General features: G+C 40.4%; 1 protein-coding gene across 3 annotated transcripts in view; it reads left to right on the forward strand.

The window, feature by feature from the left end:
* LOC136851274 (gamma-tubulin complex component 6-like) overlaps positions 1–19671 on the forward strand; it is a 366897-nt gene that overhangs the window by 14761 nt on the left and 332465 nt on the right. For all 3 annotated transcript variants that reach the window (XM_067125258.1, XM_067125257.1, XM_067125259.1), the window contains exon 3: positions 16551–16721. In XM_067125258.1, coding sequence (XP_066981359.1) covers positions 16551–16721 — 171 coding nt within the window. The remainder of the gene's footprint in view (positions 1–16550; positions 16722–19671) is intronic.

Genomic DNA, 19671 nt, shown 5'->3' on the forward strand with positions numbered 1-19671 from the left:
GGATCTTTGGTCCATTGTAGCTACTCAGGATGGATACAAAATCCCTTTCCCCAAGGGTAGCCCCTACTAAGAACAAACCAGTAGATCTGTCTCCCAGATACAGGCTGCAAGAATCCAAGGCACTGTGCTGCCTTCCGTACATCCTCCTCTTCCTCCTTCGGATTGGTATTGCAGAACCCTCCACGGTCCATTATTGAAAATGAGGAAAATAATCTGGATTCTTCCCCAGCCTGTTTTACAACAGCAGGAAGCCTGGTTCCCAAGAGCTCTACAAAATATGGAGACTTTGTCTGGATGTGCAAGCGTGACAACCAGGCAAACAGAAGAAGACGAAGTTTTCCATGGAAACAACAAAATCAGTGTTAGCGCAGCAGTCAACAACACGACTGGATGGTTTCCTTGGATCTTCAGGATGCATATTTCCACATTCCCTATCCACCCGGGCTCAAGAAATACCTGAGATTGAAACTTCAGGGAAGAGGTATTCAGTTTCGTCCAAGCTCTTTGAAACACCATGGACCTAAGCACCCAAGGCGCCAAGCGTCAAATTGGGCACCAGGACTGATGTCAAATGTCAAGATATTGGAATGCCAAGAGGCATCAGGGCCTCTCTGTATCTGGACGACTGGCTCCTCAGAGCTCCTTCCATCAATCGCTGTCTGGAGGATCTTCAAACGACATCTGTTTATCAGAGGAACTAGGACTTCTGGTAAACAGATAGAAATCTCAGCTGATCCCATCCCAAGAGATTCTGTACCTTAGGATGAAGATTCAGAGTCAGGATTTTCGGGCTTTTCCGTCACCATCAAAGACAGGACAAGCCTTAAGAAAATTTCAGGACTTTATAAAGAAACAGATCATGCTCGGCAAAGGAATGGATGAGTCTGCTGGGAACCCTTTCCTCGCTGGAACAGTTTGTCTCCTTTGGAAGGTTAATTCTTCGCCCACAGTTTCATCTCAATCGGAACTGGGACAAGGAAATAGAACTGGAGACCAGAGTGTATCCCCATTTCAGAACCAATAAGAAACAGTGCCTTCAGTGGTGGAACGACCCAGTCAAGCTCCAGGAGGTCCCTTCTCTAAAACAGAGGAACCCAGACCTAGTGTTGTTATCCGGCGCGTCGGACTCAGTATGGGGAGCAACACTGGGAAATAAAAAGTATCGGGCTCCTGGACCAGAGAGCAAGAGAAGCTAAACATCAATTAAAAGGAGCTGACTGCAATCCTTCTAGCTCTCAGGAGTTTTACAACACTCAGTGGGGAACAAGAGGTGCAGGTCAACACCGACAACACGGCAGCGTTGGCCTACATCAACAAACAAGGGGAACTCACTCCAGGTCTCTATACGAGACAACAAGAGAAACTCTCTTCTTTGGGCAAAGGAGAAGAATGTGAAACTAGTTGACCCGTTTATCCAAGGGGAGAAAAAATGTGAGGGCAGACATTCTGAGCAGGAAATAAAGTCCTGGCAACAGAATGGACTCTTCACATCAGGACTTTGTGGCGGGGGGACGTCCTTGCATAGATCTCTTTGCCACAGCTCAAACGAAGAGGATGGAGACTTACTGCTCTCCAGTACCAGATCCCGGGGCTATATACATAGATGCGTTCCTTTTGGACTGGTCCAACCTGGACGTTTATGCATTTCCCCCTTTCAAGATAATAAACAGGGTCATTCAAAAATTTGTGTCACATGAGAGGACCAGGAATGACTCTTGTGGTCCCCTTTTGGCCAACAAGAGATTGGTTCACAGAGGTACTGGAATGGATGGTGGACATCCCGAGAAGCCTACCTCAGAGAGTAGATCTACTCAAACAACCCCACTTGGAAAGATATCACCAAAACCTCCAAGCGCTACTAGTAACTGCCTTCAGACTATCGGAAAAACTCACAAGAGCTAGAGGTTTTTCAAGGAGGCAGCTGGCAGCTATCGCAAATCAAGGAGGTCATCCACCATCAGGGTATACCAATCCAAGTGGGATATTTTAGAGGATGGTGTAAGGACAACCATGTGTCCTCTTCCAATATTTCTGTAACCTTTGTATATAGAGAACTCACCAGCATGATAGACGTGGTCCTGAGGTTCCTCATGGGGAGTAGGTTTCCCTTAGAGGACATCTTTAAAGGACCTCACCATGAAAACTCTTTTCTTGGTCAGTCTGGCCGCTATTAAAAGAGTTAGTGAGCATGTTGGCAGCAAGAATATAGATTTTATACAAGGCAAGGCAATCTGAAACTTGCAACTTGGCTTCCTTGCAAAAAAATGAATACTCTCCAACCCTAGCCTTAACGTCAGATCATTCGAGACTACTAAGGATAAAAGGGGGAGAGAGAGACCATTCCTGGAACCTAGACGTGGTCTACCTGGATAGGACAAAGGACTTTAGAAGGTTCAGAAGGGCTTTGGTGCTCAGTCAAGAGATTTCTGTAAAGATGTCACAAGAAGATGCTCTGTTTTATTTTATCAGACAGTTGATAAAAGAAGCAAAAAGAGTCATATGGAATGTCAGTTTTAGGACTACAAGATTCTGAAAGTAAAGACCACGAGGTCAGAACAGTAGCAAACTCTGTAGCTCTTAAACAGAACAGGTCCCTGGGAGTATCTTGGACAGAGACCTTCTGGAGAAGCAAGTTAGTATTTGCCTCTCACTAAGATGGCCAAGTCAAGACATTATGAGATTATGAATCTGGCAGAGATAGCATCTGATTCAGTTATGGGAGAGGGAATACCCTACAATCCCATAAACCAATACCCTTTTCTTACCTTGGAGTTGAGAATTTTTATGGTTGTTTGTGAAGACTGGACGCAGTCTTCCGCAATCATTGGGATGAAAGTTCCTTGGTAGAGCCCGGAACAAGGGTATTGAGAGGAGGTCTTCACATAGAGGTTATACACAATTGACAGCCCTAAAGATTTTCAGCCCCTCTGGTGGATCTACTCTTAAAAGAATGCAAACATAATGAGAGGAGTTGATAAGGGAAGCAGCTTCAGAATCCAATCCTAAAAATAATACCCTTTGTTCTTGCTTTGGGATGGTTGAAAATTTTATGATGGTTGTTTGTGAAGATTGAACGCTCTGTCTTCCACAATCATTGATTTTAGTCAAAGTGATCATTTTGTTCCTTCTGGAGAAGCAAACAAAGGTTATAGGTTGTCTGTCACATAGAGGTTGGTACACTGGTTGGCAGCTCCTAGAGGTCTTCAGCCCCTGAGGATCGCTGGACCTCTTAAGGAATGCAGACATAATGAGGGGAGTTCATTGAACTCAGCTTCCTTAATCAATTCCATAAAACAATACCCTTTGTTCTTGCCTTGGAATGGTTGAAATTTTATGGTTGTTTGTGGAAGATTGAATGCAATCTTCCACAATCATTGATTTTAGTCAAATGATCATTTTGTTCCTTGGTGGCGCCCGAACAAGGGTATTATAGGTTGTCTGTCACATAGAGGTTGGTACACCGGTTGGCAGCTCCTAGAGGTCTTCAGCCCCTGAGTGGATCGCTGGACCTCTTAAGGAAAGCAGACAAACTGAGGGGAGTTCATTGAAGTCAGCTTCCTTAATCCAGGTAAGAGGAACCTTAAGTTGGTTTATTAACCCTTAAGCAAAATTCCAACGATGTTGGCTGTCTCTGACCCTCCACCAAAGGTGTCAATCAGCTATATATATAACTACCAGGTAAGTTAGATGTTTAAAAATGATATTTTCATAATAAAATAAATTTTTGAACATACTTACCTGGTAGTTATATATAATTAAATTCCCACCCTCCTCCCCTCTAGAGACTAGGGGCATGGAAGATCTGAGGAATAGTTGGAATGGTGGGATTGTGTGACCTGCTTGTTAGTTGCATGCCCTGTCTATAGAGTGTGTTAGCACTGGCAGTGGGGAAGAGTGCTTGCTTTCCTCATCCATGATTGGATGATTAATCATGGCTGAGCAGGGAAACTTCTCATCACAAATTTGGGTCATAGAGAGGAGCTAACCCACTCACCAGTCATGTGCCTGGTCTATGGATCAGGTTTGCACTGGCAGCTGGGAAAGTTCTTCCCAGCCTTCTGCAGGAGGCTTTTAAAGAGAACCTGCACTGTTTCTGTGCTCAAGATGTTTGTGGTTTCTGGGGCATGTTGCAGTCCTAGCAATCCTTTTCCATGAGAGTTCATTAAACTCTTCCACCTTTTTCTTAGGTAATAGCTCACTGTTGAAGGGGGAAGTTGTAACCATTTGAGGTGAGGGCTTGTTCCTCTCCTTTTTCGGTAATTACCTAGTCTCAGAGTGGGGTTCTGACAGTGGCTCTGTATGGTCTTGAATTTTTCTCCGATAAAGGTTCATTTGGTTTTGCAACGGAATTGGAACTTTGCTCCTTAGGGCATTTGCTTTAGAGAGCAAAGTCCTCTGGAGACTGAATACAGGATTAGATAAGTTCTGTTCCTCCAGATCTCTTGCAGGCTTTGTTAGATCGGCAGTTTCAGAGTTTATTTCACATGTTTGTGAGCGAAATAAGCTGGAGAGGCAACCACGTCTTTGTACTAGCCCTGTGTCTTGTAAATGTAGTTGACCTTTGAGAATACTCCAGAGGCACTTCTTTGTTGGTTGCCATAGTCACTTAGCATGTACTGAAGTGTGTTGGAGGAGGTTAATGCCCTGATCCATGGGCTGGGAAGTTCCTTTGCCTCCAGCGGATCATGCAAACTCCTTCCTCCTGCTGCAGCAGAGGCGGTTTTCACATAGGATGTGGTAGAGTGATTCCTTTGGTGCTCATTAAGCCAGTCTTTGGACTATCTGTTGATCATGTGTTCCTTAGAGGTTATGTCAGAACAGTTTGCATACACCACAGTAGAATTTGCTGTGTTGGAGACTGTTACTGTGACATTCCTCCAGACTTTGGGAGCTTGATCTATGGTTATCACTCTAATGGTCAGTGCTGTGTCAGGCATCTTGTCTAGTAATAGATGGCATGTAGGGAAGTAATGGGTGTCAAGGGGTAGGGTTTTGTCCTCCCTGGCACTCCTAAGCGCCATACTTTAGGTGAACTTAGTTCTCCATAGGAGGGAGGGATTTTTCTCTCTCTTTCTATTCTTGAAGCAAGATTTGGTTATGAGTTGCCTTTTGTTGTGGAGCTGTTCAGTGTTGGGCTTTTCTCTACTTATGTGAGTAGTGTGGGGATCACAGCAGATCAGAGAGTTTTGTATCCCAGGATTATCTCATTGTCCATGCTTCCATTAACCCTTAAACGCCTACTGGACGTATCATACGTCGACTAAAATTGTCTGTTGGAGTCAAATGGACGCATGGTTCGACTACAAAAATTTCAACTTTCAACTTTTGACTCGACCAAATGGTCGAAAACGCAATTGTAAGCTAAAACGCTTACATTCTAGTAATATTCAATCATGTACCTTCATTTTGCAAACAAATTGGAAGTCTCTAGCACAATATTTCCTTCATGGTGAATTTTGAAAAAACTTTTTTCTGACGGTTTCCAAGCCAGTAACTCGGCCGAACATCTCAGAAATTCTTTCGAAGCCATGTCATGTCGGGACTTTGCACTGTTCTATATTAGCCGTTACATAAAGTTTTATATATGAAAATGTGTGCAATTTCATGTAAAATACAGCAAAAATACAACCCGTGGTTGTAGCTTTTATCAGTTTGGAAATATTTTCATATAAACCGTGATAACTGCCAAAATTTCAACCTCGGTCAACTTTGACTCGACCGAAATGGTAAAAAAACGCAATTGTAAGCTAAAACTCTTACATTTTAGTAATATTCAATCATTTACCTTCATTTTGCAACCAATTGGAAGTCTCTAGCACAATATTTCGATTTATGGTGAATTTTTGAAAAACTTTTCCCTTTACGTTAACGCCGCAGAAAATTCAGTAATTTTGTCAAGTTGTCGTAATGTTTGCACTGTTTTATATTAGTCGTTACATAAAGTTTTATATATGGAAATGTGCGCAATTTCATGTAGAATACAACAGAAAATAACTCATGGTTGTAACTTTTATCAGTTTTGAAATATTTTCATATAAATCACGATAACTGCTTAAAATTTCAACCTGCGGTCAACTTTAACTCAACCGAAATGGTCAAAAATGCAATTATAAGCTAAAACTCTTACATTCTAGTAATATTCAATCATTTACCTTCATTTTGCAACAAACTGGAAGTCTCTAGCACGATATTTCGATTTATGGTGAATTTCTGAAAAAAACTTTTTCTTACGCCTGCGCTGTGGTAACTCGGGCAACATCTCGGAAATTCTTTCGTCATGTTGTTGTAATGTTTGCACCGTTTTACATTAGTCGTTACATAAACTTTTATATATGAAAATGTGCGCAATTTCATGTAGAATACAACAGAAAATAGCTCATGGTTGTAGCTTTTATCAGTTTTGAAATATTTTCACATAAATCACGATAACTGCAAAATTTCAACCTTTGGTCAACTTTAACTCGACCAAAATGGTAAAACGCAATTGTAAGCTAAAACTTACATTCTAGTAATATTCAATCGTTTACCTTCATTTTGCAATAAATTGAAAGTCTCTAGCACAATATTTCGATTTATGGTGAATTTTTGAAAAACATTTTCCTTACATCTCCAGCCGTAACTCGCCAACATCTCAGAAATTCTTTTCGTCACGTTGTCGTAATATTTGCACCGTTTTATATTAGTCGTTACATAAAGTTTTATATATGAAAATGTGTGCAATTTCTTACAATACAACAGAAAATAACTCATGGTTGTAGCTTTTTATCAGTTTTGAAATATTTCACATAAATCACGATAACTGCCAAAATTTCAACCTTCGGTCAACTTTAACTCGATTCTTGAAATGGTAAAAAACGCAATTGTAAGCTAAAACTTACATTCTAGTAATATTCAATCGTTTACCTTCATTTTGCAACAAATTGAAAGTCTCTAGCACAATATTTCGATTTATGGTGAATTTTTTGAAAAAACATTTTCCTTACATCTGCGCCGGTAACTCGGCCGAACATCTCAGAAATTCTTTCGTGGGTTGTCGTAATATTTGCAACTGTTTTATATTAGTCGTTACATAAAGTTTTATATATGAAAATGTGTGCAATTTCATGTACAATACAACAGAAAATAACTCATGGTTGTAGCTTTTATCAGTTTTGAAATATTTTCATATAAATCACGATAAATAGAAAAAATTGACTTTTGGTCAACTCTAACTCGACCGAAATGGTCGAAAACTGCAATTGTAAGCTAAAACACTTACAGTCTAGTAATATTCAATCAATTAGCTTCATTTTTCAAGAAACGGGAAGTCTCTAGCACAATATTTCGATTTATGGTGAATTTTTTAAAAACATTTTTTTACGTCCGTGTTACAATTCATGCATCATTTTGTGATAATATTTTCTCTGTGTTGCTTTTGATCGTTTTATAATTTGTTATATACCAAAATCATCGCAATTTAGTGTACAATACAAAGAAAAACAAAATAACCCTTTCTAGCTTTAACCATTTTGCTCACAGCGCGATTTGTATAAAGTTATATATGAAAAAAAATTTTTTTGCGCTGTCATATATTTCAATATTTATATATGATAATGATATTTTTTCATTTCTGATGGTTGCATACTAAACTTCAGGCAATGACAAAAAAAGGAGCCAAAAATGAACTCTTAATCTTAAAAACTAAAAGCGTGCTGTGATTTTTTGAAAAACTTTTTTCCGCTTCGCTAACTCACCTAACGTTGCATATGGGAGACGTTGTAAATAGAGGGTCGGACGCCTTAAAGGTTAAGCCTTCAGGTTTAAAGTTACCTTCTGCCAAACCCATAGGCTGAGTAAAGCTCTCCATGTCTGGTATCCAAAGACGCCTGCTTTTTGTATTCTGACATGAAGCACAGTCTTCATCCTTAGTGTTGCTCCATCTTTCATTTGTTTCCTCTCTGGTGGTGCCATGTAGGAGGACAGAGGAAGAAGGAGGGGGGTTGAGAGTGGCTATAGCCCTCACTGCCATGATTAGAGTTACCTCTCCCATTCAGTGGCAGGAACAGGGAGCAGAGCTGCTGCTCCTTAGCAGTCCTTACTTGATACACCTCGACAAGTTCTTTCTCCAGATTTGAAGGTCTTGGTTCTGTCAACAGAGGCAGGAGTGGTAATGGAGAAGCACACCATTAGAAGTCACAGTGAGTTCCTGGTTAGTCAAGGTTCATGTTGGCAACACAACTATGTATTAGTGACTGATGTTCAACCTCTCCCCTGCTGATTGTGTGTTACAAACTCATTTTTGCTTATTTTACGTGGGATGGTTCTGGTAACCATCAAAGAGGGGACTTTTTACATTAAAGATAAATGGGAATGAGTAGTTTTGAGTACCCATTCTTCAAAACTCTTGGAAGTACCTTGGCTTTGCCTCTTGTAAACATGTTGACTGGTTCATGATGCTGTCTTGGACTGGGGACTTTTTTCAGGTGTTTACTTACTATCTGCCTTAAGTTTTGCTTGGGACCATTTTTTAACGGTATTTGCATATTCCAATACCCCTATGTTACTGAGTCTTAGCACTTTCAGAGAGGCAACTCCCCCAGGTCTATAATGGATTTGGTCATAGATGGGGGTTTGTAATCAATTGGGTGAAGTCTGACCTTGTTCCGAAGCAGCAGGCAAAGTACTTGGGCTTGCTGACACTCGGCAGTATAGAGTGCTTATTAGTTGGACTCTTGTGTGGTATCCCAATCTACTGTTTCCTTAGTTAAGGCACCATGAGAGCTGCCCAACCCAGCCTCCTTGCCAACTGAATGTTTGCCAGCCCTGGTAGGCAGTGCACTTCTTGCACCTTTCCACTGGAAGTTTTTCAGCTGTTTGTGTGAGAGAGAGCCTTTCTCACAGGGTTGTGAGGAATTTGGCAGTACTGTAGATGTTATATGTATCCTTGGCAAACGTGTATCAGAGAGAATGTGCATCTTCTATGATAAGTATCATAAAAGAGGGCATCTCTCTGTTTGGAGCATGTGGTCAGCAGATCGTAGACTTAACCTTCTACGTTAAGTGATGTCCCTTTTGGTTTCTGACATGAAAGCTTTTGTTTAGCATTTTACAGACTTCCTACTGATTGGATTAGACCTCTCTCTTCAGTGACGTTGTCTATGCACATGAAAAGTTTTGAAGTCCTCTCTTCTCAGGTACCTTGGTATAGTTCTTCATTAGAGGGATGGGTAGAGTTGATATAGCACGCTGTTGGCCCAGCTGGACTAATCGAACCGACAGTTAAGAATTAGAGGAATTTATTTCTGGTGATAGAAATTCATTTCTTTCATAATGGGTTGGATTCCACAATAAGCTGTAGGTCCCGTTGCTTGCAACCAGTTGGTTCTAGCCACATAAAATAAATCTAATCCTTTCGGCCAGCCCCTAGAGAGCTGTTAATCAGCTCAGTGGTCTGGTTAAACTAAGATATACTTGACTTTTTTCCCGGGAGTGGTATATGTTCTTAATGCTTAAAAACTTTTTGGCCTCTCTGTATTTTGGTGATGACAGAGTCCTTATGGTTAGACTTTTCTAACCTTACCTCGGCCTGTAGTTTGGGAAATCTTGTGGCTAGCCTTTGTCTCGTTACGCCTCCAGTAGGGCGGGGATTGCTCTTGTTATCCTTTATTCTTGACTAGTGGTGGAATCTCAGGACTTATCTATATCTGACAAGAGTCTGGGATGTTCCTCAGTCCCATCCCTCTGATTCTTAGGTGGAGATCTGGATGAGATACTTCTTTATATAAAGACACCCATACACTGCACAATAAGTTCCACCACAATCTATGGCGTTTTGCTGCAGTCTTCCATGAATAGCAGCCAGCAGTGCTGCTCAAGTACCAACACTATCTAACACTCTCTCTTTAGGGCAAACCCTTTCATCACATCAGACCTGAAATGAGTTAGGTTCCCTGTTAGACCTAACACGAGGGAGAACACTGACTAATAAAAATACAGTATAAATTAAAATACAGTTCTGAATCTTAAAAATAATTTTTATACATACATAAAGATTGGCCAGTATACAGCCACAACATTCTGGCATGAAGTCTCCTACAGGAAATGTTACTGATTCTCTGAACATTTTCCTTGTGTGAGTACCCCTTCTAATTTTGGGAGTGGGTGGTACACTTGGAATGGTAGTCATTATGTAGGAGCTTTTTATGGTACACAATTGGGGCAGTATGATGGGAACAAATTTAGAGGTTACAAAATAAAATCCTCTGCTTTCCTTAACCTACTTTATTTCCTTAAATATTACAGTGACCAAAAAACTTGATATGATCACTATAGTTCATCAAACCTTATTCTACTCAGTCTTAATCCTATAGTTGATATGATCACTATAGTTCATCAAACCTTATTCTACTCAGTCTTAATCCTATAGTTTCCTGCCCTTCTATCAAAAGAACCTAACCTAAAGAACTGCAACTTAAGCTATTTCAGTCTTAATATTACCCTAAACGTAATTCTTAACCTAAATCTAGAACGTTCTGCTGCAACTATGGTCTCTATCAACTATGGTCTCTATCACGTCCTTCCATTGGGAGTTAACTTGCTCAACATCAGTCAGTTGTGGATTTCGTCACACTGTCCTTGCAGGAAATGTGTCGAGATCAGCACCTTTAAGGTTATAGAGTCATGTATGGAGGAACAGGAAGAAGAGCATCCTGACCAAATATTTGTTTCTTTCCTGCGGTCTGGCAGCTTCACGCTCTCTATGTTCCTTATCACTTCTCTGTCTTATCCTTTCTGCTATTTCAAAAAAAACTCTACCACAGTAAGTGTCCTCTGTCTTCAATTTTATATTTTTTTTTTCTTGTATGCTAACCACCACAAGGTAGGCAGCTGCTTACACCTTGGGTTGAAGGGGAGCAAGCCACACTACTCCGACACATTCAGCAAACTGCAAGTAAAAACAAAAAAAAACAGACTTACCTAGTGTACTCCTTCTTGACATACAACAAAAAATCAAACAAAAATAAAAACATCACAACAAACAAAACGGAACAATTAATTCATACAAACGTCTTTCATCATACAAACCCAAAGTTAGCCTACCACACTCCCCCTTACTAAAATAAAGGAAATCTGGTTTCCTTTTCTTAAAAATCCCTTTCTTACCACCCATTCATATTCCGAACTGACCTTGACTTGGTCCATGGCCTCTCATGCACCACCTCTTCTTCACTCACTTCCACTCCAATCACACAGACTCACCTAGCTTTGGTTTCGGACTACTTACACCAAGTTCATTCAAACTCTGGAGACTTACGTTGGCTCCAACCTCACTCACACCTGACATGGCTGCTATCATGTCTTCCATACTCTCATTTATTTCTTCCACAGTCTGCCTCAAGCTATCCAAAACTCCTCCACCTACACTCTCCAGCACTGCTAACTCTCACTCACACCCACTCCAACACTCACTCTTTCAACACTTTCACTCAAAGGAAACTCACACACACTATACGTACCGTCTTCCTCACAACTTGGCGTTGTTTCCAATTCTCCCAACTCTTGCATATCCTCGTCCACATTCCTTGTACTCACCAAGTTCACTCCTTCCACATCCCACTCAAATCCTTCAAAATCAATTACACCCTCATTTTCACTACCCCCAAATAACACTGCAAGGGTATTTTCACTTTCCGCACCTACTGGCTTCTCAAAACCCTCAAAATCAAACAACCCATCTCGAAATTACTCTCCGCAAACAACTCAGTAACTGTACCCTTACTCTTTCTACACCTCTTTAGACTTTCTCTTATGTTCCACCAATACTAGCTGTTTATCTCCCCAGTTCACATCTTCCTCTATTTCTTTTCTTTCCTCTTCCCTTTCCTCCCTTAATATCTTCCTAATGGGATGCTCTTTATTAGTCAGGGTTCTCTCCATCTTCTCAGCTGATTATAATGTGCTCGTATTACCCTTACATTACCTTCTTCATTCCTGTCTTCGAGCACAAACCCAATCCATTAGACCACACTGTTTTAACTACATACGGACCTTCATACTTCTCACGATCTTACTGGCTGTCAACCTTCCCTTCTCAACAACTTCCTTCAACACCCTATCACCCACTCTGAAACTCTCAAACCTTTCATTTGCCTGCCTCCACATTCCACTTTCTTCATTCAAATCCATCCTTGCTCTCACATACCTCTCATAATTCATTACATACTCACTTGGAGGTATGCCAGTACTTTTATGTACTGACCCATTATACATCACTACCACTCTTCCTAACAACAAATCCCATTCATTCTCTCTATCAGTCAACATTCGTAACATTTCACTCAGAGTCCTTATGGTTCGTTCCGCCAACTCATTTGCACTCGGCATATACGGAGTTGTTACTACATGCTTGATACCCCATTCTTTCAACATTTGCTCAAACGGTCTACCAGCAAACTCTGGCCCATTATCACTCAACATCCTTGCCAGCTTCCTCACACACGCAGGCAACAAGACCACACTGACCACTCTTGCAACATTCTCACTAGTTTTATTCTTCACAGCTGCATAACTTACAAATTTACTCTTATGATCTACCATAACAACCACTCCTACGTTTCCTCTCGCAGTTACCGGCAACGCCACACAATCAGTTGCCACTAACTCAGACGGTTCTTTCATACTCAACTTCAAAACAGGTGGGCTAGCATACACTCTCTGATACTTTCCCTTCTGACATTCTTTACATGTGACTGCCACATCTGTACAAATCTTCCTCAATTACGGGGAAAACATCCGCTCTTTCATACATTCAATCAGCTTATACTTCCCCATATTTCCATATTTCTCATGGACTAAAATGCACATCCCCACTGCTCCACTCATCGAGAATACTGGAACATACATCAACTCTCCATCTTCTCTCTCGAAAAATGCACCACTTCTTCACACAGCAACGAATCTCTCAGCATACCGCATCCATTTACTCAACAACAAAGGCCATCTTCTTCCAGGTACTCCCTTTCTAATACATCTCTTCAACTCACTCACCACAAAACACTTCCGCAGTATCTCCTCAGTGTCCTCGGCTGTCAACAATTCATTCTCACTCTTGTCCAACTCCACTACATCCTCCTCCTCACTCAGACTCCTATCAATCATTCCCACAAACCTGGCCATATTCACTGCCTCACTTTGAATCTTCCCCCTATTACAACCTCGTCTTTCAACAGAACTCCTGTTCCAACATCCACTACCAACCCATTCTTCCTCAAGAAATCTATCCCAAAACAAGAAACAACATGGCATCTGCTTATCTCCCAGTACTACAAAAAAACAAGCTTCCACCTCAAACTCTCCCAACCTTACCTTCAGCCTCACTTCCTCCCATCCAACTGATCTTCCTGCTATACCTCTTATTGACACATTCACCACTCTCCTTTTAACATTCCAATCCACTCTCTCGGCATCTCTAATCACTCGTGCGTTCACCAACGATATTTGCGCTCCAGTGTCAACCAAACCACAATACTGTCCTCCACTGACATCTACACCCACAGTCATTGCATTTGCTCTCCTGTGTACACACATACACCTGTCTCTTCCACTAACCAAACACCCTTCATTTACTTCCTTACTGTCTTCCACTTCCAACAACTCCAGCATTCTCTCTTCAACATTTTCCTCCTTCTCATACTTCCTTTCATAGCTCTTTTTCTCCACAACCCAGTTATAGTGCACCCCACTCAAACACTGCAGATGCAACCCACGCTCACTCCCTTTCACTCCCTCGTGTCGATACACTATAGGTTTCACACCACCAATATGTACGGGCACAATCACCTTATACTTCTTACTCACTGCTACCAAAACCTCCTGAAATGGGGCTACACCAGGACACATCATAGCCCTCAGACTCTTTCGATACCGTTCCACATTTGACACTCCCAAACATCCAGGTCTCTTGCAAACTTCTTCAATCACCTCTGCCCTCAGTTCATTCACACTTCCAGGTACCTGCACCTTCAAACCTTCATCTACCAAATCATTCAATCCATACCACAAACTTTCAAACATGGAGTCACCACCCCCCTTACTCTCATGTGCTACTACCAATCCTCTTGGCAGATACTCTGGTCTTATGTCTTTTATCTTCTCTTCTTTCCCTTCCCCAGGTGGTCTAGACATCATGTCTGCAACAGTATTTCTTTTACCTGGGATGTACTCAACTACAAAATCAAAATCACTCAAATCCTCTACTGTTCGTGCAATCCTAGCATCCACTCCTTTCATTCTCTGGAGATACACTAGAGGCTGATGGTCTGTACGTACCACAAACCTCACACCATACAGAAACAGGCGTAACGCTTTCACACAAAACCGCAGGGCAGCCAACTCTCTCTCAATAGTCGAATACTTTCACTCTGCCGAACTAAACGCCTTACTTACATATGCTATCACTCTATCCCTTTCAACTCCATTCACCACTTGCTTCTGCAGCAAACATCCACCCATTGACACTCCACTCGCATCCGTATACACTTCTAGCTTACTGGCATCTGCACTATAGTCAGGGTAAGCCAACTCCACATCCTTCACCATTTCCTCTTTCAATTTCACAAACGCTTCCACCATCCTTTCATCCCACCTCACAACCGTACTTCTCCTACAGCCTGTCCATTCTGACAATGGCTTTGCAATTCCCGAACAATCTTCCACAAACTTCCTTCCAAAATCGATCTATCCCAAAAATCCACACAACTCTCGCTCAGTCCTGGGTCAAGGGAAATTTCTCACTTTTTCTACAAACTTTTCCGCCTTTGACCCAAAAACTCCACCTCTTTCATGAACCACTCACACTTACTCACTTTGACTTTCATCCCCACTTCTTCTGACTGCTTCAACACTACTCGCACCAACGTCTTGTGCTCTTCTACCGTCTTACTCATCACCAAAATGTCATCAAGAAACACTAACACATTCTCGCAGGGGAAACCACTCAGCATGACATTCATTGCTCTCTGGAAGGCAGCTGGGGCATTTGGCAATCCAAAACTGAGATTGCAGAACCGATACTGTTTTTTCGTAGTCGAGAAGGCAGTTATGGGTCTACAATCCTCTGCCACTGGCATCTGATAATACCCCCTTACCAGATCCATCTTTCTAAACAATTTCATCCCATGCATACTGTACACACAGACACCACACACATTGGGAATCTTTCCTTCACTGTCACCTCATTTACTCTCTGATAATCAATACACATTCGCAGACTCCCATCAGGCTTTCTTACCGGCACAATTGGACTATTCCAAGCACTCTTACTGAGTTCAATCACTCCTATCTTTTCCAACTCTTCACACTGCTCTTCAACCTCTCGCATTACCGGACCCAGGCAATGTCGTGGTCTCTGATAAATTGGTGTTTCATCTGTCAGCTGAATACGGAACTCCGGCAATCTAGCTGTCCCAAAGTCCTCATCCCCTTGACTCAACACACCCTTTCTCTCCCATAACAACTCATACACACACCTGCTCTTTCTCTTTCTCACTCAACTTTTCATTCAACCTTACCTTTTCCCTAAGCTTTTCCTTACTCCACTCTTCTGTCCTTTCCCCTTCAGCCATCACATCATACCCCTTAACATGCTTACTATCACTCACATCGACAACACTTCTCAAACTTTCCAATCTATCACCAAGATGTATGCCTCTCCACCTTTTCTTTTTCACATTCCCACACACCTGTACACACACCTTTGGATCCTTTATATCCATAACCCCATCAAACACATGTGCGACCCGCCTTATAACACGCAGAGCTACCGTCCAACATAAACATTTCTCCTAAACTCTCTGCGCCAATTCCACCCTACTTTCACACTCCACACACTTCCCGAATCCCTTGGCAATTGTACATCCTCCATTGCATACACCTCCACTCCAGAAACCATCTTCAAACTTACTTTTCCATCCTCCTCCACATACAACTTCACACTGGTTTCACTCCATTTCACTAGTTTGGTAGAAGGTTACAGGTGTTATGACTTCCCCTGTTTGTACGGACAGGGATAATAATGCAATTCTGTGGTGGCTAACAACTCCAGTCAGATGTTAGCCACCTTCCTAAGGAGTGAGTCTCCTATAAAAGGTAATGATTTGTATTTCCCTAAAAGCAAATAAATTTTGAATAACAATTTCTATTTTTCTTAGGTATACAAACCAGAGCCTTTTATATTCTTTCCAACCTCAACCGCCCTGCTCAGTCCATGTGGTCAAAGGATAAGTGAGTGTGATGGTCTCCCCCACTCACCCCCCCATCTCCAATTGTAAACAACCTGGTTAACTACCATGTTACCAAATTTTGACTTGTTTCCAGCTTGTGCTCTGGTTTATATATCTAGGAAAAATACAAATTGGTTTTCAAAATTTTGTTATTTTTTGAACATAGCTTTCTTCCTTTTATGCCATTCATTTATGAGATGAATAGGGTTCGTCTTCATATATTAGTAATAATAATTTAAGATTAGAAGAAATACCTTTTTATTGAAATTTTATTGTTTTTAACTTTTTCAGAATATTTTGTTGGGGATGCTTCTAAAACCTCTAGTCCTGTAGATCAACTATCAAATATAAAAGCCAATGAAGTTGAAAATTTGATATGGATGACTCATGTCTTTGTTCTGCAACGCAGATTTGATGATGCCAACTCTCTCAATAAGTGTTTGGACACTTTGAAAAAGGATGGTAGGTAAAATTATATACATGATATCACAGTGTTACCTTACTGGTTTGTACTGGTAATTCTACTTTTAATCCTTTTATGATTTATGTGCATTGAAATCTTTGTCAATTTCATGGCATTTTTATGCCATACAGTAGTTTCATGAAGTTTATTTGACTCACTCAAGAGAGCTAACCATTGATTGATGAGTGTGTTTTACTCCTGTTGTGTTGGCAGACCAATATACTGGTTGTGCTGTAATGTCATAAATACATACACAAAGTATTGAATATAGTAAAGTATATCAGTCTATATTACCCACTTCTGGAGGGAAAGAATACAAAAACCAGATTCTGTAACACTTCAACTCAACACACTTACACTTATCAGCAATATATTATGGTGGTGATTTGCAAGGCTATTTCAGTAGGTAAGATGCATTTTTGGATAAAACTCTTAGATTGATTGCTAAATGTCAGGTGCAGTTTAGTTTAGGTCAGAAGGTAAGTGGAGTTACTTTTAGCTGTGGGACAACTTGAAAATGCTATAGGGTCATTGTTATAGTACTTATCTGTAGACCAGACCCAAAGTATCAGATAATTTAAGGGCTATTGTAACTACATGAGGTAACAATGATTACTAGTGTCTTGTGAAAGGATATTATAGCAATATTTGAGCAGTTTCATCAGTTATATGTAGAATACTGATAAGTAAAAAAAATTAGTGGTTATTTGACTCATATTGCACATTCTTGTTGGTTACAGAGAAACACATTATTTGAAAATTGAAGATATTGAGCAAATTGAATACATGAATCATTTATTCCAAAGTAAGAGAAGAAAGAAAAAATACTTATGACAATAAAGTTCAGATGATGACAGTGATAGGAAAGTATGTGTGAAAATGGAGCTAGTTGCTTGTAGAACAGCAGTGTGAAGTCCACTTTCAATCAGGTCAAGTGAAGAGCTGAAATTATGTAAATGATAGGTATCTTTGAGGTTGGAGGCTGCTTTACTCTCCAGGCATTCTCTGTGGGAGAAGTATTGAATATGGTGCACATCTGAGGAACAGTATAGTGTAATGCATGAATATTTTAAAACCATTAAAGTAATTGGTTTGTCTCCCAACCACCTTCCCAGTCATCTGCTGCACCTGTTGGTGTAACATTATCTCTCTCTTAGCTGCCTCTTGGCACCTTAGGTGAGTTGCAAGAGGGTGTGCTTTCTGTTGTCTCCCCTCTTTTATTACCAAGGAGTAGGATTCTGCTGGAGATTGATGCAGGGAAACACTGACAGTGTTTAGGTGACTGTTGGAGTGTTGCATTTCCCTCTACCCTCATTTGGTTGTGGAGAGGGATTCCTTAAAGATTTGGTCTCTGTTGTTGTCAAGCATTGCTGCTGCAGTTAGATTGTTGAAGAAACCTTGACTTTTCCCTTCTGTTATGGCACGTTTTGAAGAGATTTCTTGCATTCTGGAACACAAGGCATCTTTTAAGAATGCCAACACCTGTCTTCCTTCTTTTATGAGGCTGCAGAGGGCTGCCTCATATGATACTACAGTATATTATTTCCAGTCCCTCTTGTTGTTTTAGATGTTTCATTTCCTCCCACGCTGTCAAATGTACTTGGTTGGAAGTGACTGTGTTTATTTCTCGTTAATCCTTACCCTTAGAAGCAATAATAATCCAATATATCTATGGTAAATCTCTTGAGGGATTTAGACTACAAGACTACTTGTAAGACAAGACCGATAGAAAGAGTGCAAAATATCATCATAACTTATAGCAAAACATTTTCATAATTCCATTTGCAGTTATTGTGGAAGATAGAAAGAAAAGAAGTATAATATACAACTGCGAGACAAACGGAATTTTTTTTTTTCGTGTCGTGTTGTCCAGACCCTTGTTGTTTCCTGGGATACTTAAACCCTCTTTTTGATCTTTCATAAGTTAATTCCTATCTCCTATATTGACCTTGAGACCATTCTCTCTCTCTCTCTCTCTCTCTCTCTCTCTCTCTCTCTCTCTCTCTCTCTCTCTCTCTCTCTCTCTCTCTCTCTCTCTCTCTCTCTCTCTCTCTCAGAAATGAATATTCACACACAAAAACACATACACAAACATATACGTATATATATTCATGGAGAAATTCTGCTCTTAGGCAGATGCAGATTCATTCTTTTCCCTACCTTTAAAAAATATAAAATTTTTATATAAATTTTCTTTGTATGTAAATGAAAGTGTTCTCAATTCATTCTCTACAAGCTTTTGTCATTTAAAATACTGTACACAATCCTGTAATATTTTTGTCTAGAGATTTTTTTTTTACTCCCCTACTTGTCATTTCTTTATATCTGCGTTCGACGTCTACATGACCCAAGGGCAGCTTAACTTGGACGAGTCCTTTAAGAGAACTAGCAATGTAGCACAAAATCTGTGATGGATTTAAGAAAAAAAGCATTGTTTAAATCGTTACCCAGTGTAAAATATTATGAAGGGTCTTAATATGATAAAAAGAAAACCAAGCACTGATTATTTTAGCATATTTTAGGTCTGCAGTGCATTCAAACACTAGCCAAATTGACTGACAATGTTTAATATTTTTCAAGACTGTGATTATGTCTTAAAAAAAAAGAAGACTCAGTGTCTCCGAATTTTTCCTTTCACCACTCCTGTGAATGCTTGGTTATGTTTATATCCCATGGAACCATTGTGTTGTTGGATGAATATCATAGGCAAAGTTAATCATCAGCTTTTTTGTGATTGGGAGGCCTAATGCCAAAAAATGCAATGCCCTGTTGTGTTAGGTGTTTGGTCAGACTGCTTGAGAGACTGGATACTGATCTATTCATAATGTAAGAGCTAGTGCTACTTCATTTAATTTTTTGAAAAGTTTGTTGCTAGATGATGTTAATGTTGTAGCACAGTGGAGTAGTAATTCTGCATTTGCTGCTCATTACCTTAAAGACATTGAAATT

This window comes from Macrobrachium rosenbergii, chromosome 23 (assembly GCF_040412425.1).
Source record: "Macrobrachium rosenbergii isolate ZJJX-2024 chromosome 23, ASM4041242v1, whole genome shotgun sequence".
Classification (NCBI taxonomy): Eukaryota; Metazoa; Arthropoda; class Malacostraca; order Decapoda; family Palaemonidae; genus Macrobrachium; species Macrobrachium rosenbergii.